The 17,847-nt window shown below is 41.5% G+C and overlaps 1 protein-coding gene across 10 annotated transcripts in view; it reads right to left on the bottom strand.

Annotated features, from left to right (window-relative positions):
• Positions 1 to 339: 339 nt before the first annotated feature.
• The window catches only part of Ppp2r2b (protein phosphatase 2 regulatory subunit Bbeta), a 425,683-nt gene continuing 408,175 nt past the window's right edge, over positions 340 to 17,847 (bottom strand). For all 10 annotated transcript variants that reach the window (XM_074076719.1, XM_074076717.1, XM_074076721.1 and 7 more), the window contains 3 exons: positions 11,024 to 11,193; positions 3,519 to 3,610; positions 340 to 1,057 (listed from right to left, as the gene is read on the bottom strand). In XM_074076719.1, the coding sequence (XP_073932820.1) occupies positions 778 to 1,057; positions 3,519 to 3,610; positions 11,024 to 11,193 (542 nt within the window). In that variant the 3' untranslated portion in view covers positions 340 to 777. The remainder of the gene's footprint in view (positions 1,058 to 3,518; positions 3,611 to 11,023; positions 11,194 to 17,847) is intronic.

Raw genomic sequence — 17,847 nt, 5'->3', positions numbered from 1 at the left:
GATTCTATGATACCATTTAAAAGGACAAAAAGCAAGAGTACAAAGTAACAAAGCAGCAGAGGGAATATGCCCTGCATGGCTTTGGTAAATGAATTGCAAGAAGCCAGTGTGGAAAACATTCTCTTTGTTCCCCTGAAGCATTCATGGCATTTCCTACCCAATTTTCAGGCTGTTTCTATGGTGCTTACAGAATGAAAGCACAGTGCCTAATTCTGCATCCTCTTCTCAGCTTCGCCAAATACCTCTCTGGCTTAAACCAAATTGTTATGAAGAAAATGGAAAAAAAAGTGATGGAGGAGCAAAGGAGAGACTAGTCATGCTTTTTCACAAAAAGAGAAGTTCTGTAGGAGTAAACAGTTTATTATGTGTCGTTTTCAATCAAATGGAATTGCTTAATTAAAAAAAAACTGATCTCTTTTCTCCTTAAATACTACAGACAACCTCATTTTATCGCAGCAGACACCTAGAAACAAAACACGGGACCCACCAGAGGGAAAAAACTGGGCGATCAAAGCATCAGAAATTCAAGTCAACTATAGAAGAATTACTGTTAGCTGGCAGCTCTCAAATCTAAACAGAAGTGGCCCAAACCTGTTGGGTTTGACAAACGTTTCTTAGAACTGGGAACATGGGAAAGTTGAACTCCTTTTAATTCTATTCCAATTATTTTATGCATAGGGAAATTAAAGTCAATGCATCAAATGAAGACCCAAAGAAACATTTAAAAACTCATTTGACTAGTATTCAGTATGTGAGATTAAGTAATAACTTGTCCTCCTAGTTAACCTTGTCCTGGAATATATATAGGTTATTTGTAGCCGCCACTGCTATAATATTTTCTGAAGGATGCCAAGCTGTATGCAAGATCTTTTTGCTAAAGTCCAGACTGTCGACACTGATCTCATCTTTTCTCCGCTTGCCCCCCACACACACTTTTCGGGGTTTGAGGATAGCCCGGGGTTTGCTGTTTTCCCTCGAGGCCTCAAGGGTCACATCACGCTTGGTGTTTCGATCGAACATCCTGAAGAAGTTGTTGTAGGAGCCGGTCATGATGACACTGCAGGTGGGAAAGAAATAGGGAGTGACTGAGTGTCATAGAGAAAAGCAAGAATATATGCCCATTGTCTTTCTGGAGTAAATGACACTACATTATGACTTGGCTTATGGCACTATAGGTTTTATTAAAACCAAAAAACCCAAACAGGCTCTATACTGGAATCATGACTTCCTGTTGCATCACGAAGAATGCCAAGCTCTTTGGCTGGACTTGGAAACAAAGGATGGTGACATCCCTTTGTGTTGTTCCATAGCTTCTTTTTGGCTCTTTGGCTCACTGAGTCCAGATGTTATAATTCTAGTCTACCTACCTTCCTTTAGGATTCTGAGGCTAGAATGAGGTTGTGAAAATAGAAACCAGTTGAAACAATTTGAAAAGAGCAAATGGCTGCACATTTATACAGCACAGCTGCCATAGCAGGACTTCTGGCCACCTGACCTCAGGGCTTCATTCCATCAGCCAGGTGGGAGAAATACTGAGACAGTAGTGACCCATGGGGTGGCCTCTGCCCTTCTAAGAACTAGCTCTAAATTCAGTCTTTTAAGAAAACTTGTCTGCAAAATGGATGTCATGGTCTTACTTTAATTCAAATTTTAAAAGGATCTGGGGTGGTAAGGTGAGTTTGGTGCTAGATACTTGGATGGTTTCTGATTTTACAAGTTACCGTTCTTAGGGGCATTTGTGATCAGTCAGGAGAGCAGTGGATGCCTAAAGCCTTCCAGCAACAAGGTCCTGAATGTGTAATGGTGACATCTGAGACCAGTGGCAGGCTGGTGAGAGATAGACAGTTCTTGGGCACAGTAACCTACACAGACAGGCTTCTCAGGTACCATCTTGTGGTGGCTGGTGGGAGCTGGCTTCTGAATGAAAAGTAGAGTCCAGCCTCATCTGTTCTTCATGAGATGGAGGGAAAGACTGCCAAACTTGGGCTACTGTGGGTACTTTGTCAACTGTGCACATCAACCTGTTACCCTTACCCACGAAACTGAAGTTGTGAACCATGTTTATCCCTCGGCTAGATGACTGCCCATGACCTTGTCAGGCAGGGCGCTGGGTGCTCTACTTCTGCCATCTTATTCCAGCTTCCTTTATCCTATGCAAGGAAGTGACAGAGGAGAAGTAAGCACACATAGTGCTTGTGAGGCACAAAGTCGGGCCTCAGACCCGCACGTGCCAGACTCCAGGACACTCAGCCTCAGTGCTTCTTTGGCATTGATGCTCACCTCTCCCACCAATCTTTTAAACAATCAGAGAGAGTCTTCCCTGTCTCATCCCAAACATCTCCAGCTTATCTGAGTCCAAACCCTAATCCCCCAGTTGTGGTATATGGGAAACTAAAAATTTCTTTACTTACCACTTTAGGAGACCAGGCAGGTCACTTTTTTTAATCTCACTAAATTGCAGTTTCTCCACTGCATAGTGGGAGTGATGAACACCACCTTCTTGGATGGTGGTTGGGATTAAATGTTGTGTGTGAAGTGCCTGGTACATAATAGGTGCCTAATAGGTGTCAATTTTGAATCTAGGCTAAGATAACAATGACAACATCAAGCATATAAATACTATTAATAACAGGGCTGGCTTCTTTTCCCTTGGGGGACTTTCTTCACATGTCACAGCTGCTTTTCTCTCTGTCCTATGCCAAATAGGCAGTGTGACTTGAGTCTTTTGCATGTGGTGACTCCTGCCTGTCCTGTTAACTGTGGGGTTCATCTGGGGGCAATGGCAGAGGTTAAAAAATGGTGTTAGAAAGACAGCTTGTGCTCACTCAAAGATAGAATCTCTAAGTGGCTTGCTGTGAAAGAATTTCCATGCTACCAAGCACTATTACACTGATGCCACTTCCATCTAGGAGTTAAATCAGCCCAGCTGCCTGCACCCTGTTCTCACAGAAATCAGAGCATCATCTGTATTTGTCAAACTAAAAATGAGCTATTGGGAGGGAATATGAAGTATTGTTGAAATCAAGGGCCTTAAAACAGTAATAAATCACTTTGAGGGAGTGTGATAAATGAGGTTGACTAGAATTCAGCTAATGAGCCACCAGGGCCTTTGGTCAAGTCTACACCAGCAGCTTCGAGGGGTGATTTTTTGATCATGGAAGCCCTCTTTGCAGTAATCAGAGCTGTTCAGGCTGAACCTTGCTGGTGGGCCATTAGTGTCTTCTTTAGGCATGGTGACCTACATGCCGTATGTGTCAAAGACAGAACTCTTGCTGATATTGAATAGATAGATACCTGTGCCAGACAGAGATAGATTCAGGGTCTCAAGGCATCCTTTCCTTCTTTACAGGTCTGACTGCAGAGTCCATCTGATGACCTGCACCATGCATCCTGGCCAAGCTTTTGGGCCCAACTTCGACCTCCCTTTGGCTGTTTTTCACTTCGGATAAATTGCCCAGTGCCTTCTCAAGGTGAGGGTCTGTCTCTGGGAGGTTCTTCAGCCCTAGAGCGTTTCTTACCTGTCTGACCCATTCCATACACACTCGAATTTATCAAAAATGCAGTCATTTTCATAGAGGGAGCACAGCTTGCTGCGGAGGTAGTCATGAACCTGGGGGACAAACATCAAGGTCAGTCATCATCTGAAAAGGTGAGTATTCCTTGAAACACCACCCTTTGTGATGTGAGCCATTCATGCTCTCGGTGTACCTGTGTCTCCAAACAGGTGGTCTTGGACTGAATTCAGGCTTGGCCTTTCCTAGGTGTGGGACATAAGACGGTTGGTGAGCTTCTTATGTGACAGTGTGGAATGAAGAAGCATGCTTGTGAGGACAGTGGCATAGAGCAGGGCTGTTTTCTAAGCTAACTTGCTCACAGGCATTAGATGACACCATTTATCCGACTTTTGTTCAGCAAATATTTATTTCTCTCTTTTTTATTAGTGTATATTAATTGTTATGGAAGAGTTTCACCATGATATTTCACATATGCATATACTGTACTCTGATCAGATTAACCCTCTCTTATTTCCCCATCCCCTCTCTCCCCAGTTTTTCAACAGCTTTCAGTGGGTTTCCTCATGCCACTTCATACATAGACACAATGGATTTTGGTATTATTCACCCCTCCTATAACTCATTTTCCTTCTCCCCCTCGAACAAATATTTACTGAATGCCTGTTACATGCTTGGGATTTGCTGTAAACCAAATGCACTTTTGATACTTTATCCCAACACTGGGGGGGAAAGACTATGTAACCAGTACGTGAGACGTTTGAGGTAGGAATAAATGATAGGGCATGAAAGTATGGAAACCAGGATTAGGAGATCTGGGATCTATGATTTTATACAGGGAGAGTAGTCAAGGCTTCACCTGCTAAGGTAGCATTGGAGCAGAAGCCTTCAGGGAATGAATGAGCTGCAATGCTATTTAGGGAAAGGTTTTAGGGAATATCATATGCAAAGGTCCAGAGGTAGGACTCCTGGAAGGAATATGGCAGACAGATGGGTGGCAAGAGAGCTGATGACCAGTTCACTCTGCAAGTGGAGCTGTTATAGATCTTGAGGAGAAAGATGTAGCCCTGCAACATGTGCCAATTCTCTTTCTTTTCTATTTTCCAGTGAAAGAAATAGTAGGGTTATTGTATGAGAGTGAGGGGGGTAAGGGGAGGGGTAAGATATTTGTCTAATGAGACTGGCCACACAGTTGGCTGCTTTTCTCCAGCTACACTCAGCAATTCAGATGTAGATGCAAATAAGCAGATAAGTAAGGCTCGGGTGGTATAGTAACATGAGTGCATTTTTTTGAGAGTATTCGTTCCTAAACCCTCTAGTAGAAAGTGGGAGTAATAATGGGTACCTTCAATATGCTAGCTGGTTATTATTGGGCAGGTGCTTCATTTATAAAATCTCATTTTGTCTCTAAAATCATCTTCGGATGTAGGTGCTGTCATCTTCGCTTTGATGTAATAAAAAGCACAGGAATGTGACTTGATTTGTTCAAGATCACAGAGGTGAGAAAATGACAGTTTGGGAACTGAAACCTGGCATTCAGGTTCTGAAGCACACATTCTAAACTATCATAGCAATCTGCCTCCTGCCTCATTCCCTCACCTTATGTAGGGAAAGAGGCTCAGTCCCAGACAGCAGCTGAGATAATAAACTCAAGTGAGGCCAACAGAAGGGAGAAAGAACTAGTAGAAGGGATGTACCAAGGGCACTGTTCAGCTCTGTTTAGTTAAGAGTGCTGGCTTAGTCTCCCTTTACGTGCAGCCTGGGCTCCTCGACCCCCAGAGTTCTGTTGGATGCTGAGCTTAGAGGTCTCAGTTGTCTGCTTAGTACTGGCAAAGGAATGAGGTCAGATTTATCCTATGCTCCACTGATGTTTTGGGTATTTGACAAGGCCCCTGAGTTATTTGGCCTGGGTAAGCAGTTCTATCTCTACAAATTAACTTCCCCACCTTTAACTCTCATTTTCAAACAGTTCTACACCCTGTCAAGGTAACTGTGCCAGGGATTTTGGCATTTGGGGATGCAAGGGTGAGACCTGGGTCCTGCCCTCACAACAGTATCCCTATTGTAAATTAACTCACTGACATCCCCTAGTGGAATCCCATTTGGGGATGCAAGGGTGAGACCTGGGTCCTGCCCTCACAACAGTATCCCTATTGTAAATTAACTCACTGACATCCCCTAGTGGGCAGAGCAGGAAAGTTCTATAAACAGGGTAGGGCATCTTTACAGCACCTGATCCACCTGCCCCTTCTTTATGAACCTTTCCCAGGCTGTCACTGTTCATCTTTGGACTTTGTCTTACAGAAACACCACAAATGAGTAATAGGTGTCAAAACGTGTGTGCTTTGAGCCAGGCACCAGTGGCTCACGCCTGTAATCTAACTACTTATGAGGCAGAGATCAGGAGAATTGCTATTCAAAGCCAGTCCAGGCAAATAGTTCATGACACCCTATCTTGAAAATATACAGCACAAAACAGAACTGATGGGGTGGCTCAAGTGGTAGAGTACCCGCCTAGCAAGTGTAAGGCCCTGAGTTCAAACCCCAGTACCTCCCCCCCTCAAAACAACAACAGCAACAACAAAAAACTGTGTGGGTCCATTAACAGGAACCACAGTGCTGAAGACTCCTGGTTCTCAAAAAGTAGAAGTTGTGAAGAATTCAATAAGAAAGTTGAATCTGAACCATTAGTTTTCTTCCTTAGTGCTTGAGATCTGAGGAGCTCCTACTTGCCTTCCATTGAGATCATTTAAAGCAAAAGAACATCTATGAAGATATGTTGTATTTATGCTCTGATGCTAAAAATAAATGTTAAACCAGAGGACTTTTCTCCACCAGAAATGAGAATAAGATATATATGCGCAACATGGAAAGCACAGACCAAGAGAGAACTTAAAATTCATCCTGTTCGTTCCTTCTTTCTTGGTGTAACTATGAGCTTGTGTGGGCTTCCTGGCCCTGGACTGAGGCTCCAACACAGTGGTTCTCTTAAGAGTAGTGGACTACTCTTAAGGCCTAGCAAGAATAAACTTCTGAGTTAGTCTTACATTTTAGGAGTTGACAAAAATGTTTCCAGTAAAAGGCCACAAACAAGTATCTCTAATTCAAAATTGTTGAGATCAGTATTTCAGATTTAGGAATATTTGCATAGACATAATGAGATATGTTGGGAATGGGCCCAAGTTAAAACACAATATGCATTTGTGTTTCATGTATACCTTTTACATAGCTTAAAGGTGACTTATAATATTTTAAATAATTTTGTGCATGAAAGTATGTGAGATTAGGTGCAGAGTTTTCTACTTGTCATCTCATGTTGGTGCTCGCAAAGTTTTGAAGCATTTGGATTTTTGGATTAGGGATACTCAATCTGCACTCAATGTTTGAGGATTTGCCGGCCACTGGCTCACAGCTACTAAACTCTGCCCATATGGCATGAAACATGGTAGCCATAGACTCTTTGTAAATAACTGGACATGGCTGTGTTTCAAACATTATTTACAGAAACAGATGTGGGGGAGGGGAGGAGGAACTGGATTTGTCCTGTCATAGTTTGCCAAGCGTATTCTCTAGAAAAAGTTGAAATAGTTAATAAAGCCTACAGCTTCTTTCATGGAGACATGTCTGAGCTCTGTTAATGCATGTATAAAATGCACACAGTCTTCCTCCTTAGCCAGCCTCTTTCCCACTGGATCTCAAATCTTTTTCAACTCTTTTCTAGACACTCACCAAATCAGAATTTATTATTTTATATAGTATACTGCCATCTCTGATACAGTATATAAACTTACATAGTACATAAACTTAACTTGCTCTGAGACATACCATTCTAAGTTAAAATAAAATGTGGAATTTCATTTCAGTTCATATGCTATGATATCTATTTCTCAGTCGTATAAAGGTGATGACGTCCAAGTGTACCACCAGGAGAACATGGCTTCAGAAGCAGGAACTTAAAAATGCTGTTTACTTTATGTCACAGCTAGCTAGCTGCATTCTAAAACTAGCTTTGCTCTAAAATCCTTTCCCTAAAATGAAAGTACTAATTGCTCTTGCCACCATGTGTCCTAAATCTACTCTTTTCTAAGCAAGACTGTTCAGCAGGCTACCCATTGTAAACACCAGACCACTCGTGTTCCAGTTCCCTTCTTTCTCTTTTGTAGTCACTGAAGGATGTGATGCTATAGGGGTTGTCTCATGCAGTTGGAAAAGGACACCAGTATTGACCCTGGACCCTCACTGAGTGAGAGCTTGGGGCAGTTGCTGTGGAGTTAAGCTGAAGTCTAGGCAGGATTCAGGGATAATAAGAATCTAGTATACAGGAGATGCTATTTGACCCCCAGTTCAGTGACATATGTGGCCTTGAATTCTGGCTCCCAAGCTCTTTTCCACTGCCCCCTGTAACTTATTTATTTATTTATTTTTATTTATTATTCACTTTCCCCTGGAACTTATACAGTGTCCTTAGCCTCTCTGATGACACTGCTACTCTTGAAGGTAGCAGGTGTGGCTGGATGTTTGATTTCAGTCCATGGACCATGATGGGACAGGTGGGGTCCTTGCAACTGTTCCTGTCTCATGTCCTCAGCTTCTTTGAAGTCACACATTCAAACTAACCTTCCTGCTGCACATCCTTCTTACAGTCATCAAAAGTTCTGTGAATCCTCATCTTCATTCCTTGAAGCACCTTTAGTGTTGCCAGCTCTCTTTCATTCATTATTCTTAGTGATTTTAGTGTTCTGGTCTCTTAGTTACTTGATCTCATCATATTCAATGCATTTTGTCCTTTGCTTTCTTGGCGATATAATGAATCTCATCATTACTATGGCTGTAACTCCTGAGAAAGTCTTTCTATTGCTACTTATCTTTTTAATTCATTCCCTCTAGTATCTTGATGCTATCAATTCTTCAAATTCATTGACCTGACTATTTTCCCCTGTTCATTATTTCCCTTTTCAACTACCTTAGATTTGGCAATCCATCATTACAATTCTAATCTCTTAGCATGTATGTTTAACAAATTTCCCTTTCTCTCTTTTTCCATGGTATTCCCTTGGTAGAACCTCATCACTGGTCAAATCTAACTCTGCCCTTTATTTAAATGGACCAAACAGGTGAATGTGTCTGAGAAGAAACAGTCATGTGGATTAATCTTACTTTCAATCAATATTATCCTCAAGCAGATCCCTGAGCAGCCCTACAACATTTCCCTCTGTTGAGAATTTCACATTTTTCTCCTCATTCAGCAGATGACCTTACTTCTTATTTTACTGAGAAAATAAAAGCAGTAAGAGAACATATACATGTTCCCATCACAAAACTTATACACTGCATTTGGAGCTACTCACAGCACTCTTTTTCATGGACAGAGAATTATCCATCTTCCCAATTCCTCAGTGGACTCCATCCCCTCTCACTTTCCTCAAGAACTCAGTTCTTTTTGTTGTCTTTTCTCCACTGTTTATTCCTGTTAGCTTAAAGCATGCTATAACTTCCTTCAGCCTGTATCCCATCCCAGCTACCAACCTATTTCTGTTTTCATTCACAACAAAATCTGTTAAAAGAATTATCTGTCCTGTTACGTTCACATTCTTTCTTCACAGTCTCTAGAACCCACTCCAATCAGATACTCCTCTACTCTGCTTACTTTTCCATTAAGGTTACTTTTGTACTAAATTTAGCAATAGTATTGGCAGTTAGTGACTTCTTCCACCTTGAGACATTTCTCTCACTTGGCTTCTGGACTCTCCTCTCAGTTTCCCTCATACCTCACTGGCCACATTTTGACAATCTCTCTTACTAAATCTCCTTCCTATTCTCAACCTGAAAACACTGGGACCCCAGTTCCTGATCTTTTTTCCACTTATATGCATTGCCTAAGGGACAGCTTCTAGTTCTGTGGCATTAAAACTCACTATGCACTTATGAGTATCATATCTCTAGCCTCGACACACAGACTTGCAGTGAGCTGTCTACTTGCCACCTCCCTTTGGATATTTAATTGGCTTATGTCCAAACCTAGACTCTCATTTTTTTCTTCTAAATAAAATGGCAACTCCACTTTTCTAATAACTCAAGACATTAAACGTTGGAATGATCCTTAGTAGTTCTTTTCCTTTTGTATCACACATCAAATTTGTCCTCAGATCCTAATGGTTTTTCACCATGGAAATACATCAAGAATCTGTTCACCTCCATGACTAATACCCTCATCTAAGGTATATACACTTTGCTAGGATATTGAAATAATTTTAAAACTGTTCCTGTCTCCTCACATGTTTCTCCTTCCCAGCACATCCTGAATGTTCTTTAAAAAATGTTAGTCAGTGAAGAAAATGTTCTGGAGTTAGGTAGTGATAATGGTTCTACAGCTTTGTGAACGTACTAACACCCATGGGTTTATGTACTTTGAAATGGTGAGTATTATGATATGTAAGTTATCTCATGAAAAAAAAAGCACGTCAAATATTTCTGTCCAGATTTTCCCTGCCTTACTTCTTTTTATCTAATCCAAAATATCTTAAAAATAATATCAGTCTATCTTTGCTTTCACTGATGTTTACTTTCATTGCATCCTTGGCATCTCTGAATCCTCTCCATCTCAAAGTCTAGTTGTCGTCTTTTAACAAAACCATACTTAAGTAATGCTTCTCCTTTGTTCCCTTTGCCAGTGTTTGTTCCACCATCCACCCAGTGCTTAAATCCAAAAATCTCCCCATAGTGTTCTTGATTTATCTTCCCTTCACAGTCAATAAGAAAGCAAATCTCCCTGACTCTCCATCCTCCCTTTCCTGCCATCACTGCAGCCCAAATCATCACCACGTCCTACCCTTCAGTCTTTTTGTCAAACTGTAAAGTTAAATACATCATAAACACAAAAAGCTCACAATGTCTTCCTTGTGTAAAGTCTTTTTATGTCTCTCCATTGTACCCAATCCAAAGACAAAAATAACCTACCTTACCAGAGTTTGTATCATCAGGCCCTTACCTGCACCTCCAGGCTAAACTTTCTGCCTTCATGGAACTTTCTGTTCCATGTTTAGGGTGATCTTTCTACATTTCTGCTGACTCCAAGCCTTTACTTATATTATTGTTCTAAGTGCATGCTTTTTCTGACTAGGTTATGGCAATCAGGACTTAGCTTAAGATTTACTTCTTCACCACTCTCACCTGACTGGCCTCCCTGTCATGTGCGCCCATGGTCTCAGTTCCCCCTTGTATAACTGCACACTCAATTCCTTATTATCTCCACCAGATAGCTCCATGAGAGCAGGGCCATGCTTACCTTGCTCACTCTATCTATAGTATCCTTAAGTTTTCAATCTGTATGGGTTAAATTGAATTCTAGCCTCTCAGTGTGCACCCTTATCTTAAATCCTCTGGCATGTTCAGAATATATCAATATGCACTTTCTTTTATTCTTCTGCACTGTGAACCTTTGCAGGCAGAGGCTTATCAAGAGTCCACAAAGGGAGCACTCTGTATACCTATGGATGGATGCCATTCTGTACCTGGTAAGTCTCAATGGGGCGGTTTTCCATGTTGAGATCCCAGACTTTCACGGTCAGATAGTCCCTGGTCATGATATACCTCCCACTGTGGCTGAACTTCACATCCGAAATTGAAGAGATAATTTCAGAGAAAAATGATCTGTTGCTTGGATCTTCCGGCTCTTCAAAAACTGCAGAACAAAAGCAAAAGATGAATTTAGGCCAGCCTCGTCAACAGACTAATTTGTTTGGGTCAGCCCGAAATCTAATAGCTAATTTAGTATTTAATTAAGTAAAGCTGGTGCCTGAAGAGCATGAATAAGTTGCTGACAGAGAATGTCAACTCCCTGGCAACAGAAAAAATGGATTTCTTTCTGTTTTTCTCATGGAGGGACTGGCATGGGACCTGTCCCATGCACAGATCTGACACTGACTGTTTTCAAGCTCCTGATCAACATGGCTAACCCTGTTTCACATTTCCCCTGGTCTCTGATGTCACTGCACAAACCCAAGCCTGGAGTCATCTTAGATGCTTAAACATTTTCAAAAAATTTATTGACATATTATTCACATTACCTAAAATATATGCATTTAAAGTGTACAAGTGGTTTTTACTATCCCCATCTATCTATGTAACCATCTCCACCATCTAAATTCAGAATGTTTTCACTAACCCTCCCTGCAAAAGAACCCATTATACCCATTAGCGGTTACTCTCCATTCTCTACTCCTGCAGCCCAAAGCCCAAACTAATCTGTTTTCTGGTTCTCATTCTTAAAATTTCACACAGATGGGATCATAGAGTATGTGGCCACTTGTGCCTGGTTTCTTTCACTTAGAACAATATTTTCAAGGATCATCCATGTTGAAGCATGTTCTTTTATGGTAGGGTAATGTTCCATTGCATAGATCCACCATATTTGTTTATTTATCAGCTGATAAACATTTAGATTGTGTGTAAGACTCTGGGTACAACGAAGAGTGAAACAGAAATCCTGCTCTTAAAAAGGCTGTTATGAATAATATTGCTATGATTTCATGTACTGATTTTTGTATAGACATGTGTTTTCATTCCTCTTTGATTGTGGTATTTAATAATGGACTTTGCTGCCAAACAGCCTTGGGTCTAAGGTCAGACTTCCCTTCATTCACTGAGTGACTTTGGTTGAAGTACTTCTGTGAGCCTCAGGTGTCCTTATGTATAAATAGTGGCTATGGTGTCTTCTGCGAATATTGTCTACTTGCTCTATCTTACTATCTTTCTTACTAGCTGCAGTTGACTTCCACTTACAGAATAAAAGGCATGGCTCTTGAATATAGTGAAAGCCCATCATAAACTTCACCTAACTCTTCCACTTTGATTTAGATTGTATGGACTATATTTTGATGTTTCTCATTTCTATGCATTGCCTACTCTCCTGCACTGATCTGATTTCTTCTTGATATATATACCTCATCCACTGCTATCATATATTTCACTCCTAAATGTCTTTTTTTCCCCTTGTGAAGCCCTATCAACTTGGTCTGGCATTTATTTAGTATTTTCTCAGGTATTCCCTTACAATGAGATAATTTCTCACATTGTTATTTAACAATTCATGAGTCTATCTTATTTCTTTAACTAGGACGCGAGACTCTTGAGGGCATGATTTTGGTTTCACTCCTCTTTGTACCCACAATATCAACACAAATGTTCAATAAACATTTGTTGCTTGACTAGACCCAAAGCCAGGTAAAGTAATGAATTCTTTGCCTTCTGGGAGCTTAGCACGTATTGGGTTGAACATATACATTTGCTGCTGATATTCAATTATCATATAGTTTTGGGCTCTCTTCTTGCCATACTGAACCAAACACTATCTGCAGAGGGCTGAGTTTACTTGGCTCCCAAGGCTGCTGCTTTTCTGCCTGCTCAGTGCACTTGCACAGGCAGGAAGTAAATCCATGAGGAGAGCCTGAGCACATACATTCCCTCTCAAGTCTTGTTCAGTTAACCAGGAGCCAAACCTAAACGTTAGTTTTCAGAGCCCTTTAACAGGACAACAAAAAACCCAATCAATCAGAATTGAACTTGGCAATGAAAAAAACCATTGAAACAGAAAATCGGGGCTCATCAGAGTCTGACCCACTGTTACAGCCTGTGCCCTAGCCTCATGGCTTCAGTCAAGCATCAGAGAAGGGCCCTGGTTTCACTGGTGTCCTTGTAGTTGAGAACTAGGCAGGAAGAAAATTTTCACATTAGTTTCACCTCCCAGCAATCTCATTAGCTCCACATAAGGCATGTTAGAAGGGGCAGAAATAGGAGCCCTGAGGTTTTCACCTCCTCTGCATGCACCTATGGAGGCAGTAAGGAGGGAGGCTTAGCAAACTGTGTGCCACAGTCAGTACCTTCCTGCCCCTGCCGTTGGCTAGCTGTGGATGATTTAATTTCTGCTTTACTCAGTCTTCCTAGCTGCAAAATGGGGATTCATACTGGTTGGCATTTGAGTTGGGAACATAGTAGGTCTTCAAGGAATTCTGGTCACTGTTTTTCTCACTAACATGTACTGCTTTGTGTTGGTCAATCATATATCATTTCTACCTCAACGAATAAGCTTGCCTGTGGTACATGCCTCTGATCCCAGCTATGTGGGAGATGTAGATAAGAGGATCCCAGTCTGAGGCCTGGCTCTGGCACAATAATGAGATCCTATCTGGAAAACAACTAAAAAATGGGCAGAGGGCATGGTTCAAGTGGTAGAGCACATGGGTAGTGAGTGTGAGGCCCTCAGTTCAAACTGCAATATGAAAAAAAAAAACTCCTGCAAATTTAAGACTGAGGAGTACAGAGCTTGTGCACTATTAAAAGACAAAGAATATTTACAAAGATCCTTACAGTGTTTTCTGTTTCTAGTTCAAATTTATTTAGTGATGCTTTGCACTATTAAAAGACAAAGAATATTTACAAAGATCCTTACAGTGTTTTCTGTTTCTAGTTCAAATTTATTTAGTGATGCTTTTCAGTTTTAGTGTTATACCTAGGAATCTATTTTCCAAATTCTTGGCTATGAGGTCAGAGTAGCAATATTGCAAAGCTTCAAGACGGTAGGTAACCCACAAGACAAGGGTGAAATGGAAGGAGATTCAGCCCACCACTGCTTGTGGTGCTTGCCTGGTGTAGGACACAGAGGGCAGTACTCAGATAACAAACAGCATAGTACTTTGCAGTTCATGACCTCTATGCAAATTCAAGTCTTAATGTCAACTTCATGAATTCTTTTCATTCAGCAGCGATGTTTAACAGTATTAATATTTAATGCAAAGCATATAATATTCCAGCTTCAGTGATTTGCCTGTTTTATCTCCTTGCAACAGTCTGTGAAGCAGGAACAATGATTCCTTGTTTTATATCTGTGGGGAACTAAGGCATAAGTAATTTTTCCTTTGATTTTTTTTTTGAGACAGGATCTTGTTATGTGCCCCAAGATGGCCTCAAACTCTTGATACTCCTAACTTAGCCTCCCCAGTGCTGGGATTTCAGATATGTGTCATCACATCTGGCTTCACATTGAGGTTTTCCAGGGACACAATGGTAGACTGAGGTAGAGCTGAGTTTTGAACTCAGGTCTGCCTGGCTTCAAAGTCTTAGTTCTTAATCATGATGCATTTCTGCCTCATACCAGATACAAGACCTTGCTGAGCAATCATTTAAGGGTCTCTTATGTACACGCATTTGTGCACTACACAGTACATTATGTACCATCATTATATGTGTAATGTACATACATTTGTAAGTATGTACTGTACATTATACAGCACAATAATATATGTCAAAAGTATTCGTGAGCTGAATACATGTTAGCTCCTGTATCAAATGTACAATAACAAACAAGACAGATCCAGTCCTACCCACAGGGAGCTCACAGGATGAGAGGAGTGAAGTGTTAAACAACCACACAAATTTACTTATACAAACGTGATCATGTATATACATATATATATTTATAGAACACGTTTGCAGTAGTGAGACTGTCTGATGAGACTGGGGGAGGAAGGAGAGAGAAAGAAAATGATAGTGAATAATACTGAGATACACTGTATCTGTGTAGGCAGAATGTATAAGGAAAAGCAATGAAAGCTGTTGAATGACGGGGATGGGGGGAGGGTAAGAGACAGTCATAGAGGGGTTAATCTGATTAAAGTACAGTATATTCACAGGTGACATACCATGGCAAAACCCCTCTGAACAATGAACATACACTTAAATAATGAAGGGCAGGAATGTAAGACAGGCCCTGTTAGGGGGAGGGTACTAGTAGGAGAGGGAGGGTGAATATGGTTGATGTACTTTACATACTTGTATGAAAAGAGAACAATGAAAACTGTCGGTAATTTTAAGTAGGGAGGAGGGGGATAAAGGTGAACGATGGTGAGGATGAACCTAACCAAGGTACTTTGTAAGTATATACGAAAATGTCACAATGGAACCCCCTGCACAACTAACACATACTAATAAGAATGTTGAAGACATATAGGAGTCTGAGATAAAAAGTTAGCTACAGTTGTGAATCAATGTGGATGCAATGGAAACCTTAGTATGTGTTCCACACCCTTCTCACGCATGCTCCAATGTCTGAGATGCTCAAAGTCTGCTGTGGTACAACAGTATCTGTGCCTGAGTGAGAGAACCTGACACAGTCAAGCATTTCTCCTGGAGACCCCCAGCTTGGCACTAGAGGTCCTGTTGACCTGCAGGGTTTCCAACAAGCTTTCAAAAAATAAAGACCTCAAAGAAAAAAGGGAAGGGGACTATGAGTGACAAGCAAGTTTTAATCTCTGAGGAAGTGGTCTGGGTGAGAATTCTGGTAGCCCCGATTTGGTCAATGGGGTATGTCAGATTCACCAACAGAGAGGGGAGTTTCTAAGATGCTGATAATAATAACAATAACAATAATGGCATTGGCTACCATTTCTTGATCTTTAAGCTTTTATACATAATCCCATATAATGGTCAAATTTATGAGCAGACTACTCACATTGTTCTCATTAAGAGATAAGGAGACAGACCAGTGAGCTGCTCAGGATCACACAGCAAGTCAGCAGTAGAGATGGTGCTCACCTCTTCCCACCTTGCTGCTGCACTGACTCCACATCTAGGCCTATCCTTGCTCTGTTCATACCACAGCCCTCATGTCCCAGATGTACTCGGTATGTTCCCATCTCCCTGCCTCTGCTCCTTTTCACCTTTTCCTGTGTTTGCTATGGAATACTGGAAAGAACATCACGCCTGGAATCCAGGGACACTGGGTTGGAATTCAGACTGGGCACAAGTTAGCTGGCTCTTAACACCTATCATTTATGGTCTTCTTTTGTGGTGTACTTTGTACATATTGAATCATTCAGCATTCATAGGTATGATTATTTTCTACAAATTGTTCTAAACAGTCAACTTAAGAACAGAGCTGGTATTTGAACTCAGTCTGCCTCCAGCCCATGTTCTTAACCTCTGTTCTGTCTTTCATTTGAGTGGCTTTGGGCCACTGTCTACTCCCTTGGCCTACTTACTTTCCTGTAATACAAGGGTATAAGAACTGTTGACCAGGCTCCTTCCTGCTCTTAGATGATGAAAACCATGGGTTTTTGCTTTCCCTTTCCTAATCCTTTCCAAAGTGACTTCATTGGAATACCCTACCTGTGACATGTCTTGTCTTTCAGATTCTGAGGTCAATGGGTTTGGGGAGCTTCCATTAGGTTTGGAGTCTTGACAGTGCAGTTGGCCTATTATTGGAGGAATTATAGGATTTGGAGCAACTACACCAAATCTGTCCCATCTCACCTCATTTACCCAGCTATAGCAACCAAAAATGTCTCCAAATACTGTAGAATGTCCCTGGTGGGGGGTATGAGTGTCCCTGGTTGAGAACCATTGCTTTAATACAACTTCAAAATCTGACTTGATACCTGTCTCCCCGTTCCATTCTATTTGGAAACTCACTTGCAGCCAGTGTCTCTATACAGGGTTCCTCACACTATACTTTGGTTTATGATGCTAGAGTCAAAAGCAGCCACTTCCCTTTAAACACTACAGGCTGCCTTGTGTCCCCCCCAACAGATGTGAAAGCTGTCTTGTTTTGTGTTATAACAAGTATAGATAGGCACAAACCTCCACAGAGCTGTAAGGATCTTGTGTGAGCTCCAGAGATGGCTCAGGTAACTGGAAAAATGAATAAGGACCTAGAATTGGGAGAAAACTTTGCAATCACAAATAAGAGAGAGGAAGAGTTAAGAAAAATGAAGACTTCAGAGAAACCTGAAGCTATATTCACTGCCTCTGGGGAAAGAGCAGAAGGGGAGTGTGCAGTGAGCTGATCACGGACTATGGGGACAGAGAGGAGGAGCTAGGTCAACTGGAGGTAAGGGCTGTCCTGGGTGCAGCTTTTTCTCTGGACCTGTCACTGGTGCTGACACTGCTTACGAGCTCATGCTTGTGTTGAGAGATCAAAGGAGAGGCCCCAAGGGCACTAGAGCTGATCCTGATGGCTTTCACGCTCTGCTCCACTGCTGTGGTGGCCAAGAGTATAGGTGCTAAGCTTAGCAGGCCTGATAGGAATCCCAGCTCTGCTGCTTGTAAGTTTTGAAGCCTGGAACAAGATCTCCTTCTAAGCTTCATTTCCCTGATCTATAAAAGGGAGATAATTGTAGTACTTATTTTTCAGGGCAGTTGTGACAGATGACAGCTTTCATGTTACATACTTGGCAAAGTGCATATGCCCAGGGAAGGCAGCAGTAATGCAGACATAGCTGCTGCTTAAGGTAAGCTTGGTGTGAAAGGAGTGCAAAAGCCTAAAGTGGTTTCCATTTAGACA

Source organism: Castor canadensis, chromosome 6, assembly GCF_047511655.1.
Source record: "Castor canadensis chromosome 6, mCasCan1.hap1v2, whole genome shotgun sequence".
Taxonomy (NCBI): Eukaryota; Metazoa; Chordata; class Mammalia; order Rodentia; family Castoridae; genus Castor; species Castor canadensis.
This window is presented reverse-complemented; position numbering and strand designations above follow the sequence as displayed.